Source organism: Lygodium microphyllum, chromosome 28 (genome assembly GCF_053477565.2).
Source record: "Lygodium microphyllum isolate KBCC chromosome 28, Lygodium_microphyllum_v1.1.10, whole genome shotgun sequence".
Taxonomy (NCBI): domain Eukaryota; kingdom Viridiplantae; phylum Streptophyta; class Polypodiopsida; order Schizaeales; family Lygodiaceae; genus Lygodium; species Lygodium microphyllum.
In genome coordinates this window covers 70,507,386-70,519,788 of record NC_141162.1, presented here as the reverse complement: position 1 = coordinate 70,519,788, position 12,403 = coordinate 70,507,386, and the positions used below count along the sequence as shown (strand labels likewise).

At 40.7% G+C, this 12,403-nt stretch overlaps 1 protein-coding gene across 3 annotated transcripts in view; it reads right to left on the bottom strand.

Annotated features, from left to right (window-relative positions):
- The window catches only part of LOC148011582 (uncharacterized), a 77,821-nt gene extending 66,677 nt beyond the window's left edge, over positions 1 to 11,144 (bottom strand). The window contains exons 1-3 of one of the 3 annotated variants that reach the window (XM_087670137.1): positions 10,658 to 11,144; positions 8,068 to 9,916; positions 7,506 to 7,969 (exon numbers count right to left, since the gene is read on the bottom strand). In XM_087670137.1, the coding sequence (XP_087526263.1) occupies positions 7,506 to 7,969; positions 8,068 to 9,838 (2,235 nt within the window). In that variant the 5' untranslated portion in view covers positions 9,839 to 9,916; positions 10,658 to 11,144. Of the gene's footprint in view, positions 1 to 7,505; positions 7,970 to 8,067; positions 9,917 to 10,161; positions 10,488 to 10,657 lie in introns of those variants that run through there. The other 2 variants (XM_087670136.1, XM_087670138.1) reach the window with 2 other exon arrangements.
- Between the last annotated feature and the right edge of the window lie 1,259 nt (positions 11,145 to 12,403).

The following is a 12,403-nucleotide window of genomic DNA, read 5'->3' as shown; positions in this document are numbered from 1 at the left end:
CTCCAAATGTATCTCTTTGCCAAATGTTCCTCGTGCTTCTCCATGACATACACTTCTCAGAGAACAAGCTCCATGTATACCACTGAAGCATCAACATCCATAATGCCCATCCTAGCATGTGTAATTGCAGAATGTAGATTTAAGATTAGTTGTGTCAATGGATCAACCTTTAGCTCCAATATTACATTTTTGTAATTCAAGCCAAAATTTGGCTTGAATATAGATATGCACACTCATGAAATCTCATAAATAGACAAGGAAACATGTTTGGGTGATCTCCTTATTATATTATACTAGAATTATGCATTTAGTTTTGGCATTTTATAATATTGCTTAACATCTTATTGAATATAACATGATGCACATTATGCTAATTGATATGTTGGTTTGATTTACTATGATGTATTTCTTCTAGTGAATAATTCTCAATGTTCATACATGCAAGATTGAAAAACAAGAAGCTACTGATTGCATGGTTGGAGCTTTATTACAAGCTACAATTTTATGACTAGTAGCACCCTAATTTCTTTAAAAAACCAAAGAGTAGTGTGTTTTTATCAACATTTATATTCGTATATATCAATGTGTCTAAGCTACAAATGCATTGATATACATGGACCATTGATGTACATTTATCAATTCATAGAGCTATTAGTCTACCAAGAAAGCATCACTCCTTTCTCTTGGGGAAACCAACTTATGTTTTTACTTCTAACAACAATAGATATAATAGGTCACCTAGTTGTGAGTGCATGGGTAGGAGTTAGTTTCAAGACATGTTTTCTAAGGACATTTCATTTTCACTTTTTAAAAAAGCACATCCCTTCTCAATAATATACCCATAATTTTTCAATGCAACATTACTCAGGTATGCCACTTCCCACATGGAAAACTCTTTAATAGATTCTCTAGGTCAAACTTATGCACTTTTGAGTTCTTGCTTTTTGAACAATAATGAGCTACTGATAGTTCTAACATTACTTAAATGATGTACTTTTGGAGTTGGTTATGGTATTGTGCTATTGCCCATGCCTAATGCGATGAAGATGGTTTCGATTGTTGTAAACTAATGACAGACAAATCCTTCCTCCTCAAGGTACTATTTTTGAGCATGTAGATATTAATTATGATTCACATCAATTCCTTAATATAGTTACAAATTATAGTCAAACATCCCCAAGATTGGGTAATAAAAGCTATTAAAGATCACCTCTTGGATTACCTAGTTTTTAATACAACCCCTTGCCACTTCATGATGCAAATAGAAGGTATTACAATACTCCAGCTTCAAGATAGACTAGATCTTTTGCTTATTCATCATTCAAAAAGTTCAACAAAGCTCATTGATTGAGGAAGGTTGATTTGAATTTGGATAGAATTTCCTAGGGGTATAAAAATCACCAATGACTTCATAATGTAGGATGTAGTCTGTTGACCCTTCAAATACTTTAGCAAATGAATTTGATACCCATCTACATACTCATGAGTGGTTTGGCCATTTGTGACCTATTGATGATTCTAATTGCCTTGAATTATTTCTTGGTCATGGGGATAGAAAATAAGATAGCACTAAACTAAGTTGCACTATGACAATGCAAGACTAACCATGAAAATATATAACAAATGATGTGGTGATGTGTGTGTGTTCCTAGTCGAAGGATATCCCTTACACATGTTGAGCCAATTGTGCTCATGTGTCAAATATTTCTTACTATATTGGAATAGAAGTATAATTATCATTTCCTATGTTGCTAACGAAAATCACCTTTTCCGTCCAAGCCACAAGTTTTTCTAGAACATATAATATGAGGATGAGCTAGACACAAAGAAAAAGAAAATAGTATAAGTATGTTCTTTAATATTAATATGAGACTAATTGTATCACATTTCATAGATAATCAAACAAAATGATATATAGTTTACTTCATACATGAGATAGAAAGGACAAGCATTATGATGTTGCTTGACTAATTAACAAACAAAGCATATGAATTTGTTAAATGAAAAACAGTTTCATTATCCCAAAATATATGTTGCTAAACACAAACAAAGCCTAACAATTTTGGTTATGGTTTAGGAACACTCTATTTATAAGAAGCATTGTTTGATTAATAGTAAACAAACTATGAAAACCAGTATTGTTATTTAATCATGAACACCATTTTGTAGGTTGAGTACACAATATCAGAGGGTGATGCAAATCTAGGTGGACAAAAGAGTATTCTCCTTGACATTCTTAGGTACATTGTATATTAGATATAGTTTGTACCATATGCCTTCAAGATATCAACTATTACTTTTATGTGATTTTTAACGCATAGACCCACCGATTGGATTATCTAAGCTCATCATATATGCTACATAAATATTTATGTTCGAGTAATTTTTTAAGTAAGCACTCGAAAGTGTGCTGCTTAAATAGAAATAGATCCACCAATTGGATTATCTAGGTGGACAAAAGAGTATTCTCCTTGACATTCTTAGGTACATTGTATATTAGATATAGTTTGTACCATATGCCTTCAAGATATCAACTATTACTTTTATGTGATTTTTAATGCATAGACCCACCGAATGGAATATCTAAGCTCATCATATATGCTACACAAATATTTATGTTCGAGTAATTTTTTAAGTAAGCACTCGAAAGTGTGCTGCTTAAACAGAAGAAATTTATAACACGTAGCCCTACAATTACCCTTGAAAGAGAACATCCACTATGTATGAGATGTTATCACTTCATTGATTACTTCAAGATGGCTTATAAGTACTAACCAAGAGCCTAGGTTTGACCTATAAAAAATATGTCCATTTCAAACCGCCAATAAAGATTCATATTCTATTTTGATATATGGCTTTCTACACCAATGCTTCATATATTTATGTGACACTTTTGATTTATTATTCCCAAACCTTTTGCATCCTTGGGGGCATAAAATTGATTACAAATGGCTTATGTTGTATACCAAAAAACTATGTTCTAACAATACACCAATAACTTGTTTGTTCACCATTTTAAGTCTCCACTTGTGATAATGAAGAAATACTTTCACCAACTACTTATCCACCCTATAGATTGGGCATTTATTGACAACTTCTTCATGCCATCCTAGAGATTCTATTCCTTATTTTGCTATATAAATACTATAGCTATATAAGTAACATTGATAACTAAACCAAAGAAAACATTTGATTGATGCTTAAAGAAGTCTTCTTGTTCTTTTCTACAGGCTTGTGTACTCCTAATAGTTTTTTGTGACATGCAAACTCATTATCATGCCTATTAGCATGTTCTCTTAGATGCATTGAAAAAGAAAAAAGCGGTGATTGCACATTTTATAAATGGCTTGGTGGACAACCTATCCTTCTTGTACATTGCAATGAGAGGTCCTCAATAATAACCTTGCCATTCGCATAGAAGCCTACTTGGCATGCATTGTAAAAGAAAATGACATTAATCTCCCCCTTCTCAACCCCCAAACAAATCATCAAGACAAACACTTCCAACTAAAATAATTCCATTGCATGCTATCAAAAGCTTTCTCTTGCTCTATTTGAACTAAGACTTATTGGTGCTAAGGTTTGACATTGCATCAAGAATTGATGTCCCCTACAAGAAGTCAATATGAATTTTGTGAAAACATTTTGCAAGGGTAGTCTTTATTCTTTTGGCAATTGTACTAGTTGAAATTATTTTGTTGTGCAAGAGATTTACTCTTGTAATTATTATATTGCGCAAAACTTATACTTGTTGCAATAAGACCTATGTAATGTATTGATCTCTATAAAATGTGTCAATATCGATTTAGCAAACTGTTTCAAATATTGAAATACAAGGATTAGGGCTTAAACTATACCTAGAAGACCATCTCTATTAATCATCTGCACAATATATTTAGCTTTCAAAAGTTTGAAGAATCTTAACCAATCATTGATCAAGTTCATTTTGAGGTTATATCACTAGCTTACTGGCCTACATAAGGTAATTGTAATTTATTTCTCCTCCTTGGAAATTTTTCTTGAGTACATGCAGCGACAAAATGAGGTCATTTCTCTAACAAGTGTTACAAAATCCAATAACATTAAGTAACTTTTATCTTGATGTATACGGGACTCAAGATGATTGGGAAATTTGTATTCTTAGATCTTAGACTCGTGGGACTCAAGATGATTGGGAATTTTTTATTCTTAGACTCCACCTTCACACTATGAAATAATTTTGCATTCACAAGCCAAAAAAAGAAGCATACAAGCGATCAAGCCTTCCCCTATGAGATGTGTCTTGAAATTGTTGTGCGTAAATGTTAATCTATCATGGTGGAATGCTATTTACACTCCACAAGCCTACAATTGAATGTCATCAAGGTACTAAACATTGAGTTCTTTGACAACTAGCCAATCAAATGTCATGAGAAAATTTTGCTCATATTAGGTCTCCTACTAACATGGAGTCGTAAATAAGTTATATATCAATGCATTTTTACCAAATGGTTAAAATGCTTTATCTTATAGTTCTAAGCATAAATAACCTAATCCAAACCAAAAACTTATTATAGCTATTTATATGCCTCAATCTACCTTTAGATGTACTAAAATTTGAGGTAGGGTGAGGGCTACTCTATAAGGCAAAAGCCATCCCTAAAAGATGCCATCATCAGATTGATAAATTCTTATCTCTAGAAAAATTAGGCGATCTTATTTCATATACTAGTTCATACATTTGGTTGAAATTCATATACCAATCTTGTTTCATATTAGGTGATCTTTCATATGTCAATCTTGTAAAAATTTCTTGAAATTGATAAATTCTTATCTCAAGAAAAATTAGGCAATCTTCTTTCATATATAAGTTCATACATTTGGTTGAAAAAACAACATTTTAAAGAAAGCATAAAAAGTGGTATAATGTTATCCTTGGATGTGTTTTATCCATGTCAAAGTAGTTCCAATGAAAGTTTTGGAACATAATTGTTAATTGTTGAGAAGGATTTCTAGAAAATCTCAAATTGAATTGCCTTATTGAAATACCCTCATTTATGCCCCTAAAAAAATAGACTATTCTTAGAAAATATGGAAAATAGCCACATTATAACATTTTGCATTGAGTGAGGCTATTTTTTAGAGTTATAGGGTGAGATTAGGATGTCCTATAGATTGCCCTCCTTTCCACAATTCATAAACCAAAAGTTCTAGAAGGATATCACAAACGAAGAGTATAAATTCCTAGTCTATGGACTACTACACCTATCTATATGTGTTTTCAAACCCAATTGTTTTTTTGGCTATGCTTATCTATGTTCAAGGCTATTTTGAAAATAAGCATCATAACCTTTAGTAAAAGGCAACATATGTATTGCCTATCCAAACATTTCTATAGCTTGGATAGGATGACTAACTAATCTATTTCTTAATTAGAATAGCTTTACTTTTTGTAGGATATTTCACTTTATTAATATTACAGTAGTACAATGCTCTTAGGGGGACTGGGGCAGTCATGTGGCCACTTGTGTTGCCATCCATCTTACTCATAGTTGACATACTACCAATTTCTTGAGTTTAGTTTGTAATGTTTCTTACCTTGAAAGCATGAACTTGCAAACTTTCTCCAAGTAACACAGTACAGGGAGCAGTAGGGGAGTTCCCAAAGACTTCTGGACTACAAGGACTGCAAGCAGGAGCATTAATGGCGGCTTGGACCAAGTTTAGAGGGAGGAAGACCGACTTTGGCAGCTTGTGGGTCATTTTTGGCCCATTTTGAAGGTAAACTCTTAGTAACCGTGGTCACAGGAGTTAGAAGAAAGTCTAATTGGGGTTACTTTTCAAGGAGGGTCTTCTCTCTCCTCCTTCCACAAGCTGCCTGCAAGCTCTCATGGAGAAAACCAGCCCCAAATCTTGCTCTCCCCCTTCTCCCATGAAGCATCAGCCTTTCCCCTTTACTTTCTAAAGCTCAAAAGCCACTGATCAAGTAGGGCTGAGCTAGGTGGTCATCCCCAACCCTCCAGGAGCAGCCCCATAATTTGCGGCGCAAAAAACGGGCTGCTTCCTGGCCTATTGGATAGCACCCCAACCCTCCTCTCCTTGACATCGCTGGCTCCACTCCTCTTGGGCACAATTGGACCCTAAGTGTGTTTTTACTGATTCACCATGTTAGATAAAACTAGGTCAAGCTAGGTAGGGATAAAGCATCCAACAACATATGGATCTCCAAAATCAAAATTATGTGTCAAGAAATGAAGGTAGAAACATTTTTCAAATGTTTTGGATGCAATAGAATATCTTTAGTTAGCAATTTAAAAATGGTCAAAACTTTTTCCTAATTCAATGGAAGAAAGGAGCTAGTTGAAATGTGAGAGTTTTGGGGGTGGGGGGGGGGGGGCGGGAATAGTGGGTTTAATAACTACATCTTATCTTCTTTAAGACAAACTGGATTTTCAACTAGTCTTTGGGGAATCTGTATGGGAAAAATACACTAAAGGACATTCTAGGCTAGTTGCCCACTTAATACGTATTAGCCAATCAAAGTTCTTCTTTAAGGGTTAGGCACCCGCAGTCCTTTACACACTAGAGAGGACATGACTTGTCATTTACTTGCTAAATAAATGAACTTCTCACCTACTTTTGGACGGGGGAGTCTAATTCACCCAGTTTGTAAAATAATAAACAAGGATGCAGTTTTTGCATTTGCAACTAATGTAAAAAAACATATAAACTTATTTTATTTTCACATTTTTTTTTACAAATTATGTCCTTTTGATGTGGAAAAGCTTTGTAACCATGTTCGTGCCCAGTTTCAAAAATTGCATGCCCACTCTCAGAAGAGAGGTTTAATGTCCATCATTTGGTGTATAACCAACCTTATGTGAACATCGGGTCAGAAACACAAGTGATCATGTGTAAGCAAAGCCAGGGATGGATCCCGCCCATGCAAGGCCATCTATGCGTCGAGGTGGGAGAGAGAATCGAAACAGAATGTGATGGCCACAACAGCCATGCACCATGCCACATAAACTCGTACGGGTAAACTGTCAAGTGAGCTTTTGGAAGTACAGTTGTGTCCGGAGACGTAGTCAGTGTCATGGCTCTCAGATCTAACCGGCTATGCTTGCAGCCTGCAACTAGAAAGTTTTGAGTTGAAAGTTCAGAAGGTCATGCATGGTACTGTGTGTCATTCACGATAGTATTCATAGAGAGAAATTAAGTGGCTACTTTGTGGAGGAACTGAACTACTTATATCCACGATAACACTAAAGCCGAAGGACTTGAGAACGAGTGGTTTTGACGTCTGAGATGCGATTGGACCGAACAAGAGAGATCAAGAGCAATACCATCTCGGGGGCTGAATACGCAAGTAATGCTACATCCGAAGATGTACCATGTAACGGTGATTGGCATATAACATGTGAGGAATAGCATTATTTACGAACCAAAACTCGTGGAAACTGGGGTGATAAATGTTGTGTTAACGACATTATAAATGGCAATAAAGAAGCGAAACACGCACATACCTCTTCAACCATAGCAATAAGCCGCGCTTTCTTCATTTGGAGGTGGCATCTCTCATCAGCGGGTAGCTGCTTGGATGACAGGCCGTCAACTTGCACTGCAGCAGCTGTCTGCTGGGATGAAGATCGGCCTGCAGCTGAACGAGGCGTGGCGGCAGCTGAGTGATCTGGGTCGGATGCCTGATCATGATGATTATGACGATCGTGATGACGTTGTGGATCTTCCGTAGCTTTTGCACTTAATACGGGCTTGCCCGTTGATGGGTCGATATTACCCGGCTGCTTGTTGAACGTATGATGGGAAGGCAGAGTTGCAGCAGCTTTATTAGTTATCCCATGTTGAGGATCAGGCCAAGGTTGCTGGTGCTCTTCGTTCTTTGTGTTCCCTCTTCCAACGCTGCAGAACTCATCAAGGAGTTGCTGGGCTGCCCTTAGATATCTGGAGCTCCTGAGAACGCCAAGAGAGCCTAGGCAGAAAAGCGGCGGAAATAGATGACTACCGATGGTCAACACAAGTTGGATTACTGGATGGGATTGGATAGCTGAGCCAAAGCCAAATTGATACCTGAATGAGAGAGCCTCGAGTCCAGTGGGGACAGGCTGGCTGGGCGGTGCTGTTGAGGCGTAGGGTCAGGCGGGGCGGAGAAGAAGAGGGACAGGTCACCGGCCGGTTGCCTCAAATTGCTCGCGAACTTGTCGTCCCCTTCAATATTAAACGTCCGCTGCAGGTGCCTATTGAGATGCTGCTGCGCCGCGTTATTTATATTGAAGCTTTTCCGAAGATCCATTTCCGGGGTCTTATCCCAGGCGTACTGATGATGATCAGAATTGGGAACGTCTTGCTGCATCGAACTGCTGGCCGGTAATAAGAAGCCGCTGCCTGCACCGGAGGCGCAGCTGCTATAGTTGTCGTTGGAGTGCCTCGTGCCGCCCACTGCTGCAGCAAGAAGCAACTGGGGAGCATGAGACTGATTGTAATGAAGGGAGCTCACTTGTGGCGGCGCAGCCGCATGAGTAGTACTGCTAGTCATGGTATGAGAAAATGCATGGTGGGAGCCGTTCGCACCACCATTATCTATACGAGGTAACAGCAGCAGCTCTGTTGAGCCTGTAGTTGCAGAGTTGGCGTTATTAGCACAGCTCCAGGTAACCAGCTGATCCTGGATATGGTGGCGGCTGACCACGTTGGTGTAGCTCTGATCATGTCGTCGATCAGTAGCTGGTCCTCCCCCTTCCCCTCCTCCTCCTCGGTTAGACGTTCCTGAGGAGCTGGTCAATAATTGTGTTGAAACCGACCCAGAAAGCCTGTCATATAATAAGTACTGCTCCTCCAGGTTCCCTGTACCAGTCATATGGCCACCTTGGGCTTGACCTAAGCTCACTTTGAGGCCTTCTGGCAATCCTTGGTCATTATATGTATCCACAAAATCTGCTTCCTGCACTATATTGGCATCAGCCAATGCAGTGCATGTACTATTGTTACTGGAGTGTAAGTAAATATTGTCTATGTTCGTCTGCGCTTGCGGACCGAACGTCATATCACCGGCCTGAAGCAGTGTAGTGGCGGCATGTGACCTCAAGACTTCTGAACCATGATCGATGACCTCGTCCCCTTGAATGAGAACAAGAGGGCTAAGGTTCAAGCCTCCTACAGAGACAGTCGACTTATCTTCATAACCAGTAGTCCAGCTAGTCCTGAGCTTAATGTTGGATGTCCGCGGCGCATTAATATCGGCAGAAAGCCCAGCTCCTCCTCGTCCTGCAGCTGCTGCTGGTCCTCCTCCTCCTGCTACTCCTCTTGCAGAGAATACATTTTCGAAGCTCAACGTCGTCGTCATTGGGGCAGACTGTTCCGTTGAAGCTGGCAGCAGGTGCTTGTTTTGCATGAGATGAGTATTGCTGCTGGCAGCGGAATATTCGATGGCGTTGCTGAGATTATGATCCTGATTGAGAGCTACCGTTGTGATCTGCATGCTCGGGCCGAAGGCCTGAGTACTATAGAGGTTACAAGCTGGTGGTCGAGGGAAAACACGACCTCGGAAGTTGGGATTCGGCGACCTGTTAGAAGTACTCTCGGACAAGTTGGATTGATCTGATGAATTCGCCAAGCTTGACCCGAATGCGGTCGATTCGGGTGAGTGCTCCACATACAAGCTCGACGGCGCAGCTGCGCCTGCACGTCTAGACGGCGCCGCCTGCAGGTGCGCCCTCTGTCCCGACGGACTTCTTAAGAACAGGTGCTGGCTCGTCATTTGCGTTTGATGCTGCTGCTGCTGCTCCTGCTGTAAATTACTCTGGTTCCCTTTCGGAAACGAATCCAGCAAGGCTTCCTCCATGGCTAACTATATATGATCAGTACAATCGCTAGTTATTACATCGTCATGTGCGTGAAACATGCCTTGTTATCCTGCCTCCTGCAGCCAGCCAAATATGAATTGTTAAAAGACAAATCCTGGTGGCAGCACTAACCAAATAGACATGAGAAATGAAGACTGGAGTAAAATCTACGCTTGCAAAGGTGCCATTATCCCACAGGAGCTGCAAAACGCCGAGACGATGGAGGCATGGCCTAACATCTCGTGTGCAGGAGAGTGAAATATATAGGTCGACATGTTCGGCACGACACATACAAACCTTCATGACAGGTTTGAGCTCTTACCAATCAGGCGACACAACAAATGAGAACTATCGCAATGTTGTGTGTCCATTTTTACAAACTTGATCATCAAAAGTAAAATCCCATGAGATCACGTCGCGGGACGAGCATTCCCAGCGGATAATTCGATCAGCTCTCCTTCCCATCCGGAAGTTTCTGCGGCTTCATAACATAGCTACACCTATTCCTATTACTAGAGGGAGATGAGCTCTGCATACTATAGAACAGCTGCTAGTGCTATCTGTTAGGACAAGTGAAGGAAAGCTTAAGAATACGCCAGCAATAGCTCATGCGACCCAAGCGTATCGTGATTCGTGAGTCGTGATGTGGGATTGTGCGATCGAAGAAATTGACACTAGTGGATGTGGTGCTAATGGGTTCACGACATGACCTGATCATTAAAGGCTGGCAAAAGTTACCTACAACTAAAGGACCGTTCAGGATCCTGCACTAACAAGGGGGGGGGGGGGGGGGGGGAAGGGGGAAAAGGCATACTTACAGTTAGTTTTGGTGGCATGGCAGATCGAAGTAACGCGAGGCAATATAGTGAGAAAGAGTAGGTAATCAGAAAGAAGAGAAAAGGAAGGGCCCTAGAGTAATTTGGAAGACGCATCCGATGAGGTAATCACTAGTATTTGTTGAAGATTATAAGCGGAGAGGTAGAGGTAGGCGCTGTCGCATGCAGGTGGCACTGGACGCTGATGATCCCAGTTCGCCTTGTGTGAACCAAAAACCAGAAAAGGCTCGGGTTTACTGGCTCATGATAGTATATGTCCGAAAGAAGCACTGCAACAGCCCAGCCTCCCTAGTCCCAAATTTTCATCCTAAAGTGGCTGACCAGTGACTGCAAGCTATCCTTTCGCATTCTTCTTGGGGCTATTAACCCTAGAAGAAGGCGCTGCTGTTGACGTACGATGGGGCCGAGAAGCGACCAGGTGTGTGATCTGGACTCTGGGTTGATGACAAAAAGATGCACACCATGAAAAGAAGGAAGCCTGTGACCTGTCCAGCTTGCACTCCTGCAAGAAAGGGGGCGTCATTGTCTGAGATTGAAAAGAGCTGCTGCTTTACCCAGAAATTAAGGGGAAACATGGTACCGAGGGGGAAATGCATGCCTAGGTAGAGAAGACGAAGGAAAGAAACTCATGCTGATAGGGGAAGGTGACTTCTTGCGAGGTGGACCTTGTTTGGCCAAAGTAACGTACCCTTAGGTGTCGTTCGTTTGTGGACTCTGGAGAGGAAGGGCGGGCGAGGAAGGATGGGAATCGGAGAAGTTCAAGAAGATAGATTTTGATGTTTTTTTGCATCAAAGTTCGATCTATCCAGAGCATAGTAGGCATGAATAATGAATTAAAAAGAGTAAGAGGCGGCTTCAACATGAAAAGGGCTCGGTCAAAGAAACACACACACACACACACACACACACATTGGCATTTGGAAATTGAAATTGGGGCGGGGGGCTTGGAGTTGGCCCCCAAAGCCAAACAGCAGCTGCAGGATGGAAAATGGGTGAATCTACACAATCATTAAAACCCCCTTACAGGGTCGTAAGCAAATGTACACGCGCACCTAGGCGCACGACCCTGCGCCGTTGTCATCATCACACAACGTCCTTTGCCTTTGCTTTTAAACGTTAGGCGGCCCTACATCCGTGGTCCAGGGACTCCCCAGTCGACACGCGTCCGAGGGGCTTCTCCTCCTGAGAGTCCTTCCCCACCTACATCTAAAAATGTAAATCTCCCTGTATGGGCGAGATACGTTCTGATCAGCACTTTTCCCCTCCACTCATCTGAGACCCCCCGCCCCCCCCCCCCATCTGGCACCAATTATCGAGAGAAACAAGGACCGACAGGCACACACAGCGCGAGGAGCGCGTCGTACCTTCCTCTCTCGTGCGTATTGTGGTCCATCATCCCCGTCTCGCTCGCTTTGCTTGCTCCGCTAAACTTAGAAGAGGTGTGCTACATATGTTGTTTCTGTTTTGTGTGCTTGGATGGCGACGTGGATCTGAAAATGTATAGAGTGTTGTAAATTACATCGGCTGTAGTGTCCAGACTCTAGCGAGTTTTTAAATTTGAAAGAGAAATCGTTAAATCCTTAGATCCGACTCTTTTACCATGAAATCTAAGATATTTGAAGCATTTAACGTTCAGGTCATGGAAGTTATAATAATAAGAAATAGAATTGAAAACTTGCAATGAAATGTTAGCAAAAGCATGCGAATAAATTGTGGAGGCCCGAGGCC